Genomic DNA, 22,808 nt, shown 5'->3' with positions numbered 1-22,808 from the left:
GAATCTCAAGCAGACTCTCTGCTGAGTTAGGAGCCCAATGCAGGGCTTGATCCCAGGACCCTGAGATCATGATCTGAACTGAAATCAAAAGTGGGACATTCAACCAACTGAGTTGTCATCTTCCAGATGACAACTAAAAATAGGTATTTTTAAATCTTTCTAAAAACTTCAATACTGGGGCCCACTGCATATATATTTCTATTGTCTAGTTTTCTACTAGTCTTTAATCATTCAGTCTTGTTCCTTTGTAAGCCTAGTTATTTTCCTTTTTATTGTGGCCAGATATTGTACTGCAACGTCTTTTGTAGAAATAATTGGAGGCCTCTGTTGCTGTTATCTTAGTCTAGAGAACTGTAATATCTGAGGACATTAACAATCTAGGATTGCTGAAATTCAATTGCAGGGATTCAGATTTTTCAAAACCAAACTGTAGCTTTTATGAGGGCCTATTTCTGGCTCATCTTTTTCCCTAGCTGTGAATTTGAATCTAAATCCAAAATAAGGCAGATTCAACAAGAGCCTCCTTGGCAAGTCTGGAATCTATTTCCTTTCCTATGATCTCTGCAAAGTGGTCAAAAGTACTGCTCAAACCTATGTCAATTAACACCCACAACAAAAATGTAGTGCCAACACCCGATTCACATTTCCAAATCCTTGCCCCAGATCTCAGCCTGGTAATTCTTCACTATCTTGTTAGCGCTCGGATGCTTTCAAGCAAAGTTTAAAAAAACAAATGGTAGTAATCCAGTTACCCTCAGCAGGAGGTCTGCACTAATGACTTAATCTACTCTCATCAAAAATAAGAGTCTAGAGGGAACCTGGGTGGCTCAGTTGTTAAGCGTCTGCCTTCGGCTCAGGTCATGATCCCAGGGTCCTGGGATCGAGTCCCACATCGGGCTCCTTGCTCGCCAGGGAGCCTGCTTCTCCCTCTACTGCTCTGCCTGCCGCTCCCCCTCCTTGTGCTCTCTTCTCTCTGACAAATAAATAAATAAATAAAATCTTTAAAAAAAAAAATAGGAGTCTAGAACTGCAATCCTTACCCATACTACCCTCAGCTTTCAAAGATATCTGCCATTCTGTCTCCTCACCCTCCTTCTATGCTCAACTATACATTTTTCTCTCATAGGTAACCATTTCAAAAGGTCGAGGTCTATTGACACTTCCCATCTGAAAAAATATTGAAGGATTTCTTGGTGAGGTGTTTGGTATGCTCCCCAGTGATTCTGAGAATAGCCTGGAAAATTGAAGAGAAATGCCAGACCCCAATTCTCCTCCCCTCTCTCATATGGCTCAAAAAAAGCATTCTTAAGATCCCCCCACCCCATACACACACATATATGTATATAAGCTATACACACATACAGATGTTACAGCTCCTTATGAATGTTCAAGGGAGCACTACCTCTCTTTAATATCAGGTGTTCATAACACTATCTGCATGAAAGGTTTCTATGAGACAAATGCTAAGTTTCAGAGGCAAGTACCAAACTAACAGAATCTTCCAGAGTTCTTGGACAGACATAGGACCCTTTAGGGATTTATCTAGAACACTATCCCTAAGGGTACAGGGTGCACGCCTGTTAGGGTTTTTTGTCTTTTAATGCAAAAAATGGAAATCATTTTTGGAATATTCTTAAGTAATCCACATATCTGAAATAATTTTGGTGTCACCAATGGGACTATATTTCTAATAGTAATCATGCTAGCCAACAAGCTACCTTTTTTTTTTTTAAAGATTTTATTTATTTATTTGACAGAGAGAGACACGGCGGGAGAGGGAACACAAGCAGGGGGAGTGGGAGAGGGAGAAGCAGGCTTCCCGCTGAGCAGGGAGCCTGATGCGGGGCTCGACCCCAGGACCCTGGGATCATGACCTGAGCCAAAGGCAGATGCTTAACGACTGAGTCACCCAGGCGCCCCCAAGCTACCATTTTTATTTAGAAAATCTAATCTCTGCCATTCAATATGCTAATTAATAAAATGCCCCTTGTTGATGGAGTTGTGAGTGAATGACAGAAGCACTTATACTGACAGCCCTAGTGTGGCTTTCCCAATTAAAATATTAAGAACCCCTTCTTTTCTCCTCCCCCATCCAGCTGCCCCTCTTGGTGCAGCCTTGATTCAGACATAAACAGGACATTTCTGAACTCTGCAGTCTTAATTAAATGCCAGCAGCACTTGGGTTATACCATGTGTATGATATATAATATCATGCTGTATATGTAGACATATTTTAAGCTTCAGTAAATTGCAGGCATTGTAAAAGGAGGACTAGACTAGACTGGGACTTAATAAAGGGTCAAAGAATCCTGTTTTACTCAGCTGTTACTTCCAAAAACCTTTCTTCTCCACTTGGAACTTGGGAAAGTCATTAGATGAGACCAGGCATGGTTTGAATTTTTAAAAATTTCTTGCTATGTAGCAGAGTAAATCAGTGTTTATCAAGGAAACCTTACTGAAATTTAAAAATACAATATATTAATGAATGTATTAAAAATTCTATATCGGGGTGCTTGGGTGGCTCAGATGGTTAAGCGTCTGCCTTTGGCTCAGGTCATGATCCCACGGTCCTGGAATCCGGTCCCACATCGGGCTCCCTGCTCCTTGGGAAACTGCTTCTCCCTCTGCCTCTCTCTCTCTCTCTGTCTCTGTCCCTCATGAATAAATAAAAATAAAAAATCTTAAAAATAAATAAATAAATAAATAAATAAATAAATAAATAAATAAATAAAAATTCTATCTTGGGATGCCTGGGTGGCTCAGTCGTTGGGTGTCTGCCTTCGGCTCAGGTCATGATCTCAGGGTCCTGGGATCAAGCCCCTCATCGGGCTCCCTGCTCAACAGGAAGCCTGCTTCTCCCTCTCCCACTCCCCCTGCTTGTGTTCCCTCTCTTGCTGTGTCTCTCTCTGTCAAATAAATAAAATCTTTTAAAAGAAAATTCTATCTCAACTGTAGGTTCGCTGATTTAGGATGTGAGCTTACTGCTGTACATCCCAAATGAGTAATATTGTGGTTTGATGTTGAATAGACCCACTTAAAAGAAGAAAATCCCACAATTCAGACCACAAGGGTCCTATGGCTATTAGAAAAAAACCCCAAAATTGTCAGTAATGACTACGTTAGATTCCATATAGTCAGGAGCAAGAGGTGAGACTTTTGAATCCCTATGACCAGTTTCTAAGACTAGTGGTTTTCAAAGCACAATTTCTGGACTGTGCTAGGAACCTCACTTGGGAGCTTATAAGAATGCAAATTTTTGGCCCCATCCTAGACAAACTAAATCAGAAATTTTGGCCATTGGTTATTTTATTAAGTTTATTTTTTTATTTGTATTAATCTCTATACCCATCATGGAGCTCAAATTCATGACCCTGAGATCAATCACATGCTCTACCGACTGAGCCAGCCAGGGGCCCCAAATCAGACATTTTGGAGATGAGGCCCAGCAGTCTGTGTTTTAACAAGCCCTCCGGGGTGTTTTGATGCATGCTATTGTTTGAGAAAAATTACTCATACTATAGACATCTTTCCCTTTTGTCCAGTTTGGATATGGTCAGACATTTGGCCTTCAATATAGTAGATACTCAGGTATCCTACTATATTATTGACTTTTCGCAAATATGGACTCAGGAAGATTGTGCTACAATAATTTTTCCAGGCCTATAGACTCTCAGCTGGAGATGCTATTTTGTATCAAAGGACAAGTGGCTGAGCACTTATGTAGGTATACTTAACTCAATTCCAAGTGATTTAGAGAAGACATCCCAGAGAGTAGGACATTCAAGTTGTTTTTAAAGGGCAAATAGGAGTTAGTAAATAGAAACTGGGAGAAAGTTGTGTTAGATAAAGGGAACTCTAAAGATACAGCATCCATTATGGTTATTGCTTTTCTTTTGTTTTGAAGCTTAAAAATTCAGTGACTATATTCATTCAGTTTTTACCCATTTATAGCGCAGTTACAAATTCATCAATATTCAATAAATATTTTAAATGAATAATAACAGAATCATTAGCATATATTAACCATGGGATTTATATTGCTTTTCAAAACCTAAAAGATGGAAATTTTGCATCTGAAAACACTTAGCAGCAGTCTCTTATTTATTCTTATATCCTACAAGTTTGGGTTTTTTAAAGAAATTAGCTCATGCTTCAGAAACACGTCATTTATTTATGTTTTACACAGAAACTACTAAACTAATAAGTAATAAATGTTTTAAAATTTGTAGAAAAAAAAAGATGGGGGGCTCCCAGGCAAGGTGGCCCCTCCCTTCCTCTCCCCCACCCACACTTAGTTTTTCCTCTGGATCAAACATGTAATAAAGAGAGTGTTTGGAGGGACGCCTGAATGGCTCAGTTGGTTAAGCGTCTGCCTTCGGCTCAAGTCATGATCCCAGGGTCCTGGAATCAAGTCCCGCATCGGGCTCCTTGCTCAGTGAGAAGCCTGCTTCTCCCTCTGCCTGCCACTCCTCTGCTTGTGCTCACTCTCTCTCTCTCTGATAAATAAATAAATTTTTTTTTAAAAAGAGAGAATGTTTGGAATCTGAAAAAATAAAAATAATAAATAAAATTTGTAGAAAAATTGAAAATTTGGATGATGTTAAAAAATAAAAATTAATGTAATTTTGATATTTTTCCTTGCCCCAGCGTATAATCCCACATGAACCCCATGACGGAGACCTCTGGCTTGCTAGAGAATAATACTGAGAGTCCTACTAGCTGCTAACTTAGAGACAAATTCTACTCGTTACCTAGTACCAAGCCCAGGAATACTGCCTGGCTGTGCTTCTAAAAGATGAGCATTAATAGTGCACTGAGTCATGATTGTACCCTTCAGAAAGGCCGCTCAGAGCACATTTTAATATGTCTGTTATGAATAAAAAGAAATAAACAGTATGTATTCATCATGGGAATAGAACTATGTAATGAGGAAACTGAAAACAAAGATGTAAAATAATTGTTGAAAACAGTATTAGGCAATAGTAAAGCAATACTATAATAAATGGTTATATGTAGATCTATTGCATATGCATAAATTTAAACTATTGTCCATGCATACTCAATATAAATTGTATCCTATCTTTTAAATATATTTGGTTTTATGTCTTAATCAGTGAGTAATGGGAAATGTGACATAACAGAGGCTTCTGCCCTATAGGATCAAGGCGACTTAATTTATTTCATTGGATTTCAAGTGCTTTTTGTATATTTAAGAATATAGAATGTTGACATCTTTTTAAGGAAACTTTATGCCCAACATGGGACTTGAACTCAAGGGTCTCATGCTCTACCGCCTGAGCCAGCCAGGTGCCCCTTTTTAGAATGTTGACATCTTAATGTTCTTTACTTACTCTGACATTCTCTGAAGGCCACGTCCATTAACTTATTCTACAAAGGGCCTCATGGATATGGCAGCTGTCTATAAGGAAAAATGCGGAGGGGATAGTGAATAGGATTGTCATCCTTGTGTGCTGAAGGTTGCCTCACTAATTATACAAAAGCTGTTTTAAAGGCTATGCCTTTTCAGGATAATTGACAAAATATCTAGTAACCATGGAAGGTTCCAGGCTTTAGCTTATTTAGGCAGAAACAAGTAAGTGCAAAGTGGAGAGAACTTCTGATTTCTGGCCCTAGTGTGAATAAGGCAAATATTGAGATCCGTTTTCATGTGGCAGCAGCCTTTTGCTAGGGAACTCTTAAATGTATCTGCTCACAGGATCAGTTCATATAGAAGTGGTAGCAGAGGACTGTTAATGAGAGGGGAAAGCAAAGGAGTCAGACATAACAAGTAGGGAAGACTTGCAAAAGTGCAGCTTAACACAGCAAGGCTTAGTGAATATTGTTGCCCATCACAATCATTGCTGCATACACACAGATGAACAAAACCACTGAACATGGAGCTCACAGGATTCTTCACATTCACCTTTGCTAATGTGCTAATGAAAGTACTACTGTAGATACCCCAGGAAGAGATGTTTTTATTTTGTTTTGTGTTGTTTTTAATCTCTATTGGTTAGTATTTAGGCAAAGGAAAGCTGAAGAAATTTCAGGCACCACACTTTTTTTCTTGGAGGAATTAAGGTCTAAGAGTTGAGTGAGGAAAAAAAAAAAAAAAACTAGAAAGGAAAAGAAGAGGTATTTATATCATCAAACATGAGACACTATTGTAAAATCATAGATCCTAGAAATGCTCCAAGTGAGAATGTGTCAGCCAACTTCTAACACTGGACTTCCACAGAAGGGTAATTCCATTTGTCTCATACCAAAGGAAGCCAATATTATAAGTGCGCCTTCTCCCAAAGGAACATTCCCTCTAATAATTTAACTGAATTTTGCACAGTGAGTATTTAGAATACATTAAAATACCTTCCTGGAATGTAAATCCTATATCTATTTATTAGTTGTCATTTCTGTACTACAAAATAAATAAAGTAGTGCTATATTAACAAAAATCAAATCAAAAATTAAATGTGGGCACTAGCATTATAGGGGCCACTTTGGAAAACTACTGTATCAGTCATTCAACAAATGTTTATTGATTGCCTACAGTATATACTGTCTGGCCAGGGACGGGGGGCAAAAGAGCACCTAGTGATCGATTTTTTTCAAATAATTTGAGGAGGTTTTAAAAAGTATGCTCTGAGGCCCCATCCTTGGAAATGCTGATTTGCTAGATAAAGGCTGATATTTAGGTATCTGTGTTGTTTTTTAAGAACACAAGTGATTTAGATGCACAGCCAGATTTGAGAAATTCTATTCTAGAAAGTCGAAAGCTGAATCAGATGTCGACACCCCTAAGGAGCTTACAGTCTATCAATAGTCTATGTTGATAAGGGCCAATGGCCCCATAAAGACTTTTATAAATTCATTCATTGGTTTTACCCCTTTATTCCTAAGGAATTTTGTGGGACTTGATACAATACTCATAATATGGATTACATGGTAATAGAAAAATAATAATTTGACAGAGATATCATCAGATGCTGATTAGCATTAATAAGCAGTGTGACCTGCCTAATCACCCAAGTTCTTTGTGCATAATGCATAATGTGGTCAGTTTTCAATTATCTTCAAATGGATTAATCATGGTGAAAGCTTTACGTGTCTCCATATATTGGTAGACACTTCCTTGATTCAGTTTTTTTATATACTGGAAATGAAAACTTATTTTAAGATTAACTAAATAAGTTTCCCCGGGTGGCTCAGTTGGTTAAGCATCTACCTTCAGCTTGGGTCATGATCCTAGAGTCCTGGGATCAAACCTTGCATCAGGGTCCCTGCTCAGCGGGGGGCTTGTTTCTTCCTCTCCCTCTGCCACTGCCCCTGCTTCGGCTCTCTGTCAAATAAATAGATAAAATCTTTTTTAAAAATTGACTAAATAAAACATTATTGACCTAAAAATCACATAAATGATTTCAAAGTAAAGAGTTTTTTTGAGATTTTTAAAAATTTTATATTATTGATATAGTTTTTCCCTGTAAACAGTTATGTACATGGTTATCTACATAAACACCAAAATCTATAAAGTCATGGATGTAACATGAGTATTTTAATTATTTTCAGTGATGTGAATGACTTAGGGGAAATTTTTATACATTCATAAATTTCCTTTCCTCTTCCAACAAAAGAAGAGGTTTAAAGTAAATTTATATTTGTGATAAATATTCCTGCGATAGGATAATCCCCATCTCTGGCCCTAGAAAAGTCCTTATAAAATTGTTTTTCTTCTTGAGGCGCCTAGGTGGTGCAGCTGGTTAAGCGTCCAACTCTTGGTTTTGGTCACGATCTCAGGGTTGTGAGATCGAGCCCCACATGGGCCTTGCTCAGCGCAGAGTCTGTTTAAGATTCTCCCTCCCTCTGCCCCTGAGCGAGCCCCAAAACAAAATACTTTTCTTCTTTCATAGCTGCTTATCATATGGCAGTGTAGGAAAAGCAAATAATCTTACTATGCCTATACATTAAAACTCATATTCTTTTTTAGTTACATTAGTACATTTATTACTAAAGTACATTTAGTACATTTATTTGTAACTGTTTAAAGTATTTTATATCACTGTATATAACTATGTGAACATTTTTAAATTTGTATTGGGCATGTATAACTATAACATTACTATGTATAACACTAGATTAAGAGCTTTAAATTGGTTGTAGAGAACAAATAGGAGAGATTCAACTAATACCATATAAACTTTATTCTCAAAGCGTTTATAATATTGTGATAAATACAGACATGAACATAAAGAAATGTATGGCAGTGAATGGAAAAAGGGGGAGAGAGGAAGTAGGAGATACAGCTTGAATATAAAATGGGACAACCTTAACTTGTTAAAATCAACTGTCATATTCCCTTCTAGGATCATTCCTGATTCTAAGCAGTCTTGCTTTTTGTCAAGGAAATGAGATAAAAAGTCTCTTTTAAAGTCCAGTGGTGGTATCTGAGTTAAATTAGATGGGACAGATGTCTTTGGGGCTTTAGTCTAAAGACACAAAAGCAACAGAGATAGAGGGATGCTTGTAAATATCTGAGACCATGTCTCTCTGTCTGTTTGCCTGTCTGCCTCTCTCTCTCACACACACACATAATCTGTGGATAAAAGAAAATAGACATAAATGAAGACTATAATTACATACTACCTCAGTATCTCTTCTTGTGAGGTTGGAAACATCAGTTTAGACATCCTAGTCCTGTATCTACCTGGTTTTTGTTTGTTTAGTTTTACTTTCTCTTCTCACACTAATAGAAACTTCTTTTTTCCTTTCAATGTAATTTCATTCCACAAGCAAATGATAGTTGTGATAACAGGAATTGTTTTTGCTTTAAATTTTGCTGTTTTGGTGGAATTGTGCTGCGAACTAAGTAAGATCTTTATAAAGAACAATATAAACATAAAGTTATAGCAAATGATTGCAGTACCTAAACACACATGTATCCACATTTTACTTCAGCTGAGATATATAAACAGCTGTTGTTTTTTAAAATTTTAAAACCATATTAATTGTAATTTCTAACTCTTTGCAATATTGCTATTCATTTCTAAAAGCCTCTTAAAATAAGGAATAGTATCCCTATGGTTTAAACAATGTTATTTTTTTCAGCAGAAATCAAATGTCAACATAAATCCAAATGGGTAAATCCTATCTTAATAGTGAACATATGTTTCTTGTCCCCTGCTTGCTAAACCCACATGTTAATTACTACATTTGTCACTACATTGCTCTTTTCCTATTTGGAGCTGGCTGAGATTACATTGCAGGCAGGATAAATGTCACATGTGTACCATCAGTAAAACCAAGATTATTTTTCAGAGTCTAGTGAAGTACTGATGACATTTTAGAATCAGAATTATAAAAGATTCTTTAGAAGTTCACCATTCTTCATAGTGTCATTCTTCTATGTAACTCCAATACGAATATAGTGGGTTGAACTACATTAAAGACTGGACATTCTGACAAGCTGCTTTATGAAAAAGGCAATAAAATACAATTACTGTTTGACTTTGATTTAAAACTCTTATGAGAATTCATTTTTAAATTCACATTTTTACAGCCTTTCACAGTGTTTGAGAGAGATAGATTTAGCTTATTGTTTTAACTCACTGAAACTAAATCTTGCAGCCAATTCTAGATGTTGGTTGGCCTGTTAATAAATGGGAATTCCTAATGTGTTATTTTAAAGTAAGAAAAAATTGATCTCAATGTTATATTACGTTACTTCTGATCTTTGAAAATACTTCAAGTCTCTGTGGTCTTTGAGAGCAAGAATATGCTCATATGATATAAGAAAAACACTTAAGTTTTCAGCAACTTTAAATTTATCAACTTTATCAAAAATCAATCATTTTAAATTGCAAATGGCTTTATAATATAATTCGCAAACAACATATTAATAAGATTTCTGATTTCAACAAAAAATAAGCTGAGACAGACTTTAATTTTAAAATTGTTCAATTGGCTTTCAAATTTGCTCTTTATTGACTTCATTTGTAATTTTAAAGTACATTATTAGACATTTTTAAACCATTATTAGTTAGATAAACATCTACTCTAGCAATATATATAATAACCTCATAAAGCATTTAACATAGCCTAATGCATTTACTGGAACAACTGATATATAAAAGACCAGTAACTTTAGAGTCCCTGAACAAATCCCAAACTTTTATTAACTTATTCACCAAATATATAATGTTCCACATAGGAGGGATGTTCCAAATATTTAAGAAGCATTAGGGCACAGGCACTGACCAGTCAGGATAAGTGCCAATCACTAAGCTACCGGAGCTAATATTGGTTGAGTATTTGCTGTGATGGGGAAAACTGTAGGAAGACAGTGGAGAGTGGGGGCAAACAGGAGTTTAGATAAAAATATACTAAGTTTGAGTTCCATATGAAATTTCTAATTAGAAATGTCAAGTGGAAAATTGAATGTCTTGAGTTGAGGGAAAAAGAGAGGCTAGAAATAAAAATATTGGAGTCGTCAGCAAATAATTGGTTTTCAAAGCCATGAGATTGGGTGAGATTACTTAAGGTGAAATATAAATATAAAAGAGAAGAGATCTGAGGGCTAGACCATGCAGCACACCAATTTTAAAGTTTGAGAGGATGGGAGAGAATCAACAAGAGAAGCTGAGAAAAAGCAACCTGTTGGAGACCAGAAGTATCTTATGCCTAGAATCCAAGAGAAAAACCTATTTTAAAGGAAAACTCAGCCATTTCAAATACTACTGATAGGTCAAAATTTGGGAATTGGCCACTGGATTTAACAAAATGGATATCAATAGTGAATCTAACAAGAACAGTTTGATGGGAGTGTTAGGAACAAAACTGTGATTAGAATAGGCTCAGAAGAGAATATGAAGAGAGGAATTTGGGATAGAAAGTAGAAAATTATCCTTGAAGGGGCTTTGCTCTAAGGATGAACAGGAATAAGATAGTATGCAGAGAAATGTAGGTCAGGAATTTGTTTATTGAAATAAGTCATAACATATATGTATGCTGCTAGGAAGATCCACTGAAGAAGCAAAAATTGATGTTGAGAGAAATGAGAACTTAGCCAGAGACCAAAGTGTTGACCATGAGTAGAGAACAAGGAATGGGATCTAGTGCCCAAATCAGTCTCAGATTAAAGCACAGACAGGCCACCCATGTAATAGAGGAAAGGACAGAAGTGAGGCAAGACGACAGATGTTTGGTGGAAGCTTATAGAAATTCTTTTCTGTTTCTATTTTTTCTGTCAACAAGAAGACAGCCTTGAGAAGACCGAAAGAGGGGGAAAGTGTGTTGGCGTGTTGAGGAGCAAGGATAAGTATTAAATAGACCTATAGATGAATAGAAGAATAAATGGACTACTGACATGTATAGCTTGCCAGAAAATCTTAAACACCAACTTGAGGATGGTGGGCATGAGGTGATAGTAAGACCAGTGAGTGTGGTTGAGTGCTTTTCTCCAGGAACATTCAGCAGACCTGCTACAGTTGCAGAGTTGGCAGAGAATGACCCAAGTTGGGTTTTTGACAAATATATAATAAAACAAAAGGAGAGAGGAACAAACAAGTTGAAAGAAATATGCAGTGGCGTTATTAGTATCAACTATTGGATCCAAATTGTCCAAGAAGGGACACGAGAATATGAAAGGAGTTAAGGCCAGTGAAAAGGTCTTAGAGTCAACAGATTGTTTGAGTTGTATAACTAGAGGGAATGAGCTGGAAAGGAGGAAGATGGAAATTTTAAAATCAATTATTTTGAGATCCAGCAACATTACTTTTCCTACCCTCTTTATTGCTCTTATTGATTTCTGCCTCCATTGACACTGAATCATATTTCTCCTCAAGAATGAAAACAATCTTGTTACAATAAGGAATTAGTATTTAGTATGTCACCCACACCCGGAATTACAAATGAGGATTTCAAGGATATGACAGTGTAAACACAAGGGAATAATTAGCTAGTGGTGACATTTCAGACACTAATTGGGAAGATATTCTGCCTACTATTGAAGTTTAATAACCATTGGGTGGTGAGGCCAAAATGTCGCCAGAGAAGAATAATTGACTAGTTGTCAAAAGGCCAAAGAAGGTCAAATTTTCTTCAACAAATTCTGCACAGTCTGAAGTTTGACTTCAAGCTTTCAAAATAAGTAAACTTGATTTGGTCAGCATCCTGAATATGGATACATTTCTTGAGGATAGATTCTTACTAAGCAAGCTCACAAGAGATCAATACATAGAGATCAAAATTAGTAATTAACAAATTCATGATGCATAAAACTGCTACATAGATAAGAATACTTTCATTAGAAAACCAATGTATTCTATATCTAAAGACAGATCTCAGCTCTGGTTAAGAAAGATTTATTGAGCAAAAATACTGTACTAGATATGAGTGAATAAATGTCAATCCCCGTTCTTGATATCTTACTGACTAGGCTAAAAGAGTAGAAAAGAAAGCATGTGATAAACCTTGGGCAAATGGGTGGATAGGAGTGGAAAGATGGTTAATGGAACATGTAGGAAGACAAGGAGGTGAGAGAGCATAACCACTTGAAGAAATAAATATAATTCAGCCATAGTTAAGCATAAAATACTGAAGGAGAAATGGTAAGAGATGAAGAGGGGAAATGAGCAAGATCCCAATCAAGAAAGGTCATACAAACCTTGTGAAGCAGTTGACCTATTTCTTAAGAGCAATGGGGAGCCACTGCCAAATTTTAAGCAGTTAACTGTTAGATTTTTATTTTGAAATACCAGTTTGACAATTAAGTAGAGAATAGATTGAAGCAAAGGGTAACAGGATAAGGCTTAAGAAGCTCTGCTGTAATTTAGGTGAGAAGTAATGATGCTAGAAGTCAGAAGCATACCTGGAAGGAAGAAATGGATTGTTGTGATATTTAGGAATTAAAGTCAATAAGACTTAGCAATAAATATTATGTGTGGGGTAAGGGAGAACAGAGAGTCTAAAAAGATACACCTTATTTTGAGCCTGGACATAGGAAGAAGTAGCAATTTGAGGGCAAAGAAAATGCATTTGTTGGTGCATTTTTCAATTTTAATTGTCTTTCCAAGAGTCAAGAAAGCTAACAAATAGGTATTTTGAAATAGAGGGCTGAGGCTCAGGAGATAGATCTGAAATGAAGGTTTAGATTTGTGCATCATTATAGAAGCCACCAAAAGGGATAACATCACCCAGAAAGAATGGGTCAGTAATGAGAGGGATGGCCTGGAAGTAAGGAACACTGGAACTTAAATTACAAGCAGAAGAAAAGGGAGCCTGAGAAAAAAAAAGTTCAAAAAAAAAAAAAAAAGAGAGAGATGGTAGGACAGATAGAAGCAAAACTGGGAGAACTTAGTACTATAAAAGCAAATGAAAGAGTTTTTCACTAAAAATGGAACAGCTATGTAAAGTTCAAGAAAAGGGGTGCCTGGGTGTCTCAAACGCTTAAGCAGCTGCCTTCGGCTCAGGTCATGATCTCAGGGTCCTGGGATCAAGCCCCACATAGGGTTCCCTGCTCAGCGGCGAGTCTGCTTCTCCCTCTCTCTCTGTGATCTCTCTCACTCTCTCTCAAATAAATAAATAAAAATCTTTAAAAAAAATAAAGGTCAAGAAAACCCCATTGGATTTGGGGGGAAAAAAAGACATTTGAAAAGAAAAAGTTGTTGGAAATGATGGTAAGAACATTTTTGGAGGACAATTAGTGGCAGAAATCTGAGTGCCGTAGATCATAAAGTGAGTTGAAATTGAAGAAGTGGAACCAGTATGAATGTTGGCAGCTCTTTCCGTAAGTTTTGTCAAGGAGGGGGAAAATAACACAGGATCTGAAAGGGACATTAGTGACAAGGTAATATTCATGTGTGAGTATATTTTACGTGGGTTGACTCCTCTGTTTGCTAGTTGTTAATGGAGAGACTGCTTTACACTGGTGAGAAAGAAAGGAAGAAGGTAAAGGTACTAAAGTATAGATTGGGATATTCCACAAGGTTCCTGAGGAGGAAGGAATAGAATCTAGGTCATAGATGAAGGGATCACCACTGGGTGCTGTGTTAGTTAGCTCAGGCTTCCATAACAAAGTACCACACACTGGGTGATTTAAACAGCAGAAATACAGTGTCTCCCATTTTTGGAATCTGAAAGTCTGAAATCAAGGTGTCCACTAGGTTGGTTCCTTCTGATAGCTGCGACGGAAAAATTTATTCCAGGTCTCTCTCCTTGACTTATAAAAAACCATCTTCTGCCTGTGTCTCTTCACATTATCTTTCCTACATGAATGTCTGTTATCTAAATTTCCCCTTTTTATAAAGACACCAGTCATATTGGATTAGGGGTCCATCCCCCCATCACAGGAGTCCCACCTGTGAATAGGAGCAATAAATATATATAAGATATGAAGAAATATTATACTTTGTCTTATTTTTCAGAGTGGTTGTGTGATTAGTTTTTTCCTCTCTGAGCCAGTTCAACAAACAATTGAAGAATCATCGCTCATGGACCTAGGCAAGTAATTTCATCAGTATTATTATGTACAATTTTTGAGTTTCAACATAACTGTGCAAAAAATATCACAACTATATTTTTTTCAACTTTCAAAGTAAAATCTTTTCAAAGAATAAACTTTAAGAGTCTTTTCTATTTCCAAAGCTTTTTAACCCCTTAGAAAATGTTCAAGTTAAATTAAACTGACATATGTTTGTCCAAATATAATAACTACATGATGTCACACTATTAACTCATTTCTATTAATTGTGCATTGAGGTGGAATTGCATTTCAGAGACAGAGTTCCTGTTTTCCCCCTGCAGGTAAGTCTTCTAGTTTACTCAACAGCTTAGGAAGCAACAAAAATAAATATTAGGCAATAACAATGATTATGAATTATCTCGCAGTTTCACCCTTATCTCTTAAAGCTCAGTAATTACTCTACCTCCCTCATGAAATCTTTTTATTACCTGGATCCCAAACTAGCCCAGCACAATTATCCACCCTATTCTCTGCCAAATGTGTGTTAATTCTAATTACTTTTCTAACATTTCTCCAAACTGGCAGGAACTCTCTTTGAATGTCCCAACAAATTTAAGCATTCATAATAAAATTCCATTGCCAATAGCTATCCAATACTGAGACCGGTTTTTATCTCACACAAGATTTGCAAGCCTGTAATTTGCTAGACCTCACCCCACTTTCCTTTGCAATTCACAGTCTTTATTTTATCCATATCTCCTTCTGATTCTCTGCCTTTAAGTTTAGGCCCATCTGCTTATCACTTCTGCTTGTATCTGACACTGTAGTTACCTACCCTTAGGTACATAATTCTATACAACCAGATCAAGTTGAATAGTGTAATTGCTTAAGCTGTATATTTATGTGTGTGTCTGCCTGCTACTTCTGTTAAACTGAAGTAACTTTAAACTGAGAACTCACTTCCCCACTATGCATTGCTTTGTACTCACAGCTCCAAATTAACGTATGAGGATTGTACCTCTCTCATTCCCCTATATTTTGCTCATTTGGCCTCACTCTCTAAGACACTTTGCTTATATAGCTAAACCATAAACATAAGTAAATAAGGTCATTTCTTACAATTTGTAGCATGTATCTAAAGAAGAATGATATCCACAAAAAATATTTCCTTATTATTGTCATAGTACACAAATATCTAACAAATACCTTCTTTTTAAAAATACTGTTAGCTGGGGATATTTTTTACCATTAATATTTATAAACTTGAATTAACCAGATTTAAAAAAACATAAGGTTGCTGATTTCTAGAGCTGTCAGACATTTTAAAAAGTAATAGGTTGACCTCTATTCTGTCATCAATGTCCTTAAAGAAAATTGATTCTCTATGTATCAAAAAATTAAACTGTGGATCACTATCAATTTTTTAGTTTTGCTGATAGTATTATTTCTCTGTAAGGTGTTTGAAATTCATAAGAACACAAAAAGTTAGGATTATTATTGTAAAAAATAAAATGTTTGAATTTTTTTCTCATTCACTTATTTCTTACTACATCATTCAATATTCAAGACTTGTTTTGGCAGAATGATGATGGACAAAAGACTTGATTCTCAATATTCGGTTGCATATGAAATATAGCCTATTGTTTTAAAACAATAAAACACATCTTCTAAGCAGAATATGCAAATAATTACAAGAAACAAGGATTACCAGAAAGTTGGTCCTCCTTGTATTCTTTAAATTATTTTCTTTTCCATACTTCCAAATTCTTCATACTTTTGTCATGTTCATAAACAAAAAAGAACAATATTTATTTTAAGCACTATTTGTGTTAGTTAGTTGAAACTTTCTGCTTATGTTGTTAAATGATTAGAGGACAAAATTATTTAAATGTATTAAAATGTTGGTTGACAGTGGATGACCTTAAGAAAAAAATCTCAAGACTTTACCATATTTACTACTTCTACTAACAAGTTTGAGTAGATTCTGGATAACTATGTATCTAAGCACATGACTTGTAAGGATCATATTAGTAATAATTTGTAATCCTGGATCTGAGAGATATTAATATTCCTTTGCCTTTACTCACCAACTAAACGTGCCTTGGTAGGACAATATAAGAATTTGTCTTTTTAAAGTGCCAAGCCAATCATCACTCTTCTGTACTTCACACTTTTCCTTGGCTTCTCATTGCCCTTAGGTAGAGCCAATGTCATGGGCTTATGACCGGTACAGTCACGCGAGGCATAGTGCTTAGAAAGGTCCTGCATTTGGTTTAATACTCAGCTGTCACTGTCTTGAAATTCTTAATAATTTTTGTAAAAGGAACCCCACATTTTCATTTTGCATTTTCATATCACTGAGCCTCAGAAATTATGTAGCTACCCCTGCCCTTAGGATAAAGACCAAAATCTTCATGATGGCATCCCAGCAGAATCTGGCATCCCCCAATTTCCCTTTCCAGCCTTAATATCAGGCCCTTCTCTATCTTGATTCTTGTGTTTTCCCAGCTCTTCAACTAAGACAAGCCCCTCAGTGCCTAACAGATGCACCTTTCTCTGCCTGGACCACTTGACCCTATTTTACCTTCTCTGGTTTTTGTTTTGTTTTGTTTTGTTTTGTCTGCATCCTTCAGATCTCATTTTATTTGTCTTTGCTATATACTCTTAAAATGTTTTTCTTCAAAATTATTCCAATGATGTTTATGGCTTGTGTGTTTCTTTGTAGACTAGAAATCCATGAAGACATAATCCATGTCTGTAATCATGCTACTACTCACAATTACCACTTCCTGTGGCGGTGCCCTGGCCCAAGGAATTCACTGCCTCCCCACCACTAGAATTTTCTTGAAGTATTACCTGGAAAAAAATCTTCTACATGTTATCACATTAAATATTATGGAATCAACCACACGCAACCAAAGCACTACCCAGAAAGTTGCCAGATTTTATCTTGTATATTCTTTAACTCTCTACTGACATGATCCTCTATACTCCCTCCAAATTAATATAGGCCCCATGCTAAATCGTACCTCCACAAAAATATAAAATTATCCGTCCTCCACCAGTACACAACACTGACATGCAGAAGATAGATTTTTGTCAAGGTATAGAGACAATAACATAGGTAATGGAGTAGAAAATAATCAAAGACAACAGTTGTCAGGGTTAAGAGGCTGAATTAATGAGCATATTTAGATGTCATTGATAATTACAAATGGTTACAAACAGGAGCTTTTAATCATTACCTCACATCACTACCTCCAATTGGAGATGCTAATTTAAAAGGGAACATAAAGCCACAGTCTCCGTGACAGGGTGTCTCTGGTTAATGTGAGAGCTACTTGTTCTAGCAGAGCCCAGATCAATTATCTATAGGTTGAATTATGGTACCAGGTTTTCGATGTAAATTTTAATGATATGGAAGGACAGAAGGGGAGGGCTAGGAGTACTTAGAAATAAGTACTTATATTAAATTGTTTCTGAAAGTTGAAAGCCTTAAAATATTATGCATTTTACTATATTATATCATACAATATCATGTTTCCAATTAGAAAATTATTTTAGACTTTTACTTGTGGCTGATGGGGGCAAGAAAAGATGAAAAGAAGATGAGAGAAGAGTTATTCTAATTACTTCATTTCTAATAGCTGGGTATCAAAGATATCACTAAAATCTAACAAATCAGGCAATAAAAAAGTCAACATATATAATATTAGTGTTAGAGAAACACTAAGAGCACAACATTGAATATAACTGGGTGGTAGATGAAAGAAGAGTGCAAAAGATTATGCACACTAATTTTATCTCTGTTTCTATTAGGAAACAAAATTGTCAAAAAATTAAAAGTCTAAGAATACTAAATAAAAATAACCACTAGAACAAAAGTAAAAGCTTTTCTAAGTACCACAAGTACATAAAAATAAAAAAAAATTCCTTAGCCAAAGACTTTCTCTAAAAATCATAAAAACAAAAATGTATTTCTTTAATAACATAAAACAGTAAGAAGAAAGAGAAAATGAATCTATTATATCAATAAGTATAAATGGACTTAATTCATCCATAAAGAAAAAAAATTGCCAATTGGAGCAACAGTATAAATCATAACTCTATACTTTACGTAAAAACACACCTAAGACAAAATAAAATTTAAAAATTGAAAATTAAACTCCAAGCATAGGTATATTAGGCAAGAAGCATTGAATTAAACAAGAATGCAACTTTAAACTATAATAAGTACAATTCTCAATAAAGATATGAGCACTTATATATAAATAATGGTTTTATATATATATATCAGTTATATGACAGCAACATATATAAAGCAGAAGTTATGGAACATTCAAGGAAAAATACACAACAGACTGGTAATAGGATATTCTAATTCATTTTTTTTATTTATGAAAGGCTGAGTGAAAAAAAATAACTAGATACATAGAAAACTAAATTGTAAAATTAAAAAAAGGCAAACTTTATTAATTTATATCAAACATTTTATCCTGAACATCATGAAAATAGATTATATATTAGGCCACAAAGAAAATTTCAATTAATCCTAAAAAGTAGAAATAGTACAAACACATTTTCTAATCATGAAAAAGTAAAGTGAGAAATTAATTTTAAAAATTCAGAAAGCTAAAAGATACTTGTTTGGAGATTTAAAAACATAAGCTCTCTTGAACAACTCTTGGGCCAAAAGGACTTAAAAAACAAAATTGCAAAATTTCTAAAGAATAGCTGTACATCTCAGAAACCATAGGAGAGAGATAAAGCAATGCTCAGTAATTGGAATAATTGGAATAAGACCTTAAAACAAACCAAAGGAATAAAAAAAAAAAAGAAATGGATGAAGATGCAAGGAGAAATTAATGAGTTAGAACACAGAAAACAGAATAAATAAATCTGGAAGCTAAAAGTAAAATAAAGAAGTCAGTAGATAATCAAAAGAATGGGGACAAATACAAATATATAAAATACAAAAGGAGAATCAAGAAGTAACTGTAGAAATAGATGAAACTGAAGAATAGTAAGAGACTACTTTGTTCAAGTTTACAAAGCTAAATTTGTAAATCTGAAATAGTGTTTCAGGGAAACACAATTTACTCACCCTACAAAAGATCAAGTTTGATAGAAAAGAAAATGCTTCAAAAAGCAACATTTAGAACAGTACGAAGTTCAGATGATTTCCAGAGGGATTCTACAAAACCCTTAAAAAGTAGATAATTCTGCTGTTATTTAAGCAATTCCAGAGCAAAGTAAGGAAATTTTCCATATTATTTTTATGAAGCTCATAAGGTATGTATGCCAGTATCTTCAAGGATACAAGAACAGCAAAAAAGGAATCACAACTTAATCTCACTTCTGAGTATCAGTGGAAAATTCTAAGTAAAATATTTGCCAAAATAGTTCATCAACACACTAAAGAAATATAATTCACCAGGACCAGAAATGTAAGAATCGTTCAATATTGGTAATATACAGTGTAATATACAGTATACATGTTATCATCTTAAAAGATTTAAGGAGTTTAAGAAACAAGGTAGAGGATCATAGGGAAAGAAAGGAAAAAATGAAACAAGATGAAACCAGAGAGGGAGACAGACCATAGGAGACTCTTAATCTTAGGAAACAAACTGAGGGTTGCTGAAGGGGAAATGGGTGAGGGGATGGGGTAACCAGGTGATGGACATTGGGAAGGGTATGTGTTGTAATGAGCACTGGGTATTATATAAGACTGATGAATCACAGACCTCTACCCCTGAAACAAATAATACATTATATGTTAATTAATTTAATTTAAATTTTAAAATAAATAAATAAAAGGATTTAAGGAGAAAATCATATGGTTGTCTCTATAGACTGAAAAGGCATTTGATAAATTTCAATAAAATTTATTGACAAAGCACTCAAATAAAAATAAATAGTTAAAGCTTTAACATGAGAAAATGAATCTACCTTGGCTATCCAAAGCCCACATCAGGCATGACAGGGCAACAGTAGAAAAGCATTTCCACTGAAGTATAAAATAAGACACTATGAGCCTGATCATCACAATAACCAACAGATGGCTCACGCTTTCACCTCCTTCACATCTTTGCTCAAAATTTACCTTCAAGGAGAGGTAGCCTGATCATCCCATCTAAAATTGCAAACTGACATTTATTCTGCTAGTCCACAGTGCCTTCATCATGTTCTGGATTTTTTTTCTTATCATTTATCATATTCAGCTTATCATAAACTTATTTATTATGTGTTTTGCTTTTTTATATCTCCCCACTACTATAGAAATGCCAAGAGAGGAATTTTGCCTAATGTTCCAAGGGCCTAGAGCAGTGCCTTTTCCATAAAATGTCAATAAATATTTTTGAAATGACTGTATGAAATAAAAAGAAAATTAGAAACAAACTTTGGCAAAAAGAATACAAAACAAACAATGTCTACCAGTAATATGATCCCACACCTAGAAAAATAAGAATCAACTAAGAATCTATAACAAATGATGAAGACCCATTAAAGGTATCAGGTACCACATTGACATATAGCTATCTATTGCATATAAGAATACGCAGTAGAATATAAATAAAAGAATAAAGGTAGAAGAAAGATAGAAGAAAGATCCCATTTGCAGTAGCAGGGGGAAAATATACCTAGGAATAAATTGAACAGGAAAAGATCAAATGAAGAAAACTTTTAAACATTACTCAGGAATTTCAAAAATGCCTTGAACAAATTAAAAGACATAGCATGCTCTCATATAGGAAGATTCTACATCATAAAAATGTCAGATATTTCTGATTTAATTTTAAATATATTTTTTCTTTTTTTAAATTGTATTTTATTATGTTATGTTAGTCACCATACAGTACATCATTAGTTTTTGATGTAGTGTTCCATGATTCATTGTTTAATATAATACCCAGTGCTCCATTCAATATGTGCCCTCTTCAATACCCATCACCAGGCTAACCCATCCCACGCCCCCCTCCCCTCTAGAACCCTCAGTTTGTTTCTTAGAGTCCATAGTCTCTCACGGTTCATCTCCCCTCCAAGTTCACCCCCTTCATTTTTCCCTTCCTACTATCTTTTTTTTTTTTTTTAACATGTAATGTATTATTTGTTTCAGAGGTACAGGTCTGTGATTCAACAGTCTTACACAATTCACAGCGCTCACCATAGCACATACCCTCCCCAATGTCTATCACCCTGCCACCTCCCACCCCCCACCACTCCAGCAACCCTCAGTTTGTTTCCTGAGATTAAGAATTCCTCATATCAGTGAGATCATATGATACATGTCTTTCTCTGATTGACTTATTTTGCTTAGCATAATATACTCTAGTTCCATCCACGTCATTGCAAATGGCAAGATTTCAGGGTTTTTTGATGGCTGCATAATATTCCATTGTGTGTGTGTGTGTGTGTGTGTGTGTGTACCACATCTTCTTTATCCATTCATCTGTCGATGGACATCTTGGCTCTTTCCATAGTTTGGCTATTGTGGACATTGCTGTTATAAACATTGAGGTGCACGTACCCCTTCGGATCCCTACATTTGTATCTTTGGGGTAAATACCCAGTAGTGCAATTGCTAGGTCATATGGTGGCTCTATTTTCAACTTTTTGAGGAACCTCCATACTGTTTTCCAGAGTGGTTGCACAAGCTTGCATTCCCACCAACAGTGTAGGAGGGTTCCCCTTTCTCTGCATCCTCACCAACATCTGTCATTTCCCAACTTGTTAATTTTAGCCATTCTGACTGGTGTGAGGTGGTATCTCATTGAGGTTTTGATTTGGATTTCCCTGATGCCGAGCGATGTTGAGCACTTTTTCATGTGTCTCTTGACCATTTGGATGTCTTCTTTTCTAATTTTGAATATATTTTTAAAAATATTAATGGATTTATTTTTAACTAGATAAGTTAATTCTACAGTTCATAAACAAAAATAAATAAAGGCCAGAAAAATTTAACAAAAGCATAGAAGTAAGACTAGCCCTATCATATATAAAACTCATTACAAAGCCTCACTAATTGAAACATGTGGTGTTGGCCCAAAAAGGATGAATAAATAGAACATAATAGAATGTCCATAAATAGAGTCAAATACATTCAGGGATTTAATATGTGGTCAGACCACTAAGAAAAAATTCAATAAATAGTGTTGAGATAGCATATTTCACACCATGTGCCAGGATAAATACCAAATGGATGAAAGACTTTTAATGTAAATAACAAAGTCATATATATGACAAAGAAAACATAGAAAAAAATCCTTTATAATCTGAGGATGAGCTAGTATAGTTATGACTACAAATCCAGAAGCCATGATAATTTTGCAGGATATAAAAAACTACAGCAAAA

General features: G+C 35.2%; 1 protein-coding gene across 2 annotated transcripts in view; it reads left to right on the top strand.

Annotated features, from left to right (window-relative positions):
- PIK3C2G (phosphatidylinositol-4-phosphate 3-kinase catalytic subunit type 2 gamma) overlaps positions 1-22,808 on the top strand; it is a 345,844-nt gene that overhangs the window by 282,882 nt on the left and 40,154 nt on the right. For both annotated transcript variants that reach the window (XM_045869235.2, XM_045869225.2), the window contains one exon: positions 14,415-14,490. In XM_045869235.2, coding sequence (XP_045725191.1) covers positions 14,415-14,490 — 76 coding nt within the window. The remainder of the gene's footprint in view (positions 1-14,414; positions 14,491-22,808) is intronic.

Source organism: Mirounga angustirostris, unplaced genomic scaffold (genome assembly GCF_029215605.1).
Source record: "Mirounga angustirostris isolate CCGP_5_RB_7025 unplaced genomic scaffold, mMirAng1.0.hap1 SCAF_5, whole genome shotgun sequence".
NCBI lineage: Eukaryota > Metazoa > Chordata > Mammalia > Carnivora > Phocidae > Mirounga > Mirounga angustirostris.
The sequence above is the reverse complement of the archived record's forward strand: the minus strand, read 5'-3'. Positions and strand labels throughout refer to the sequence as shown.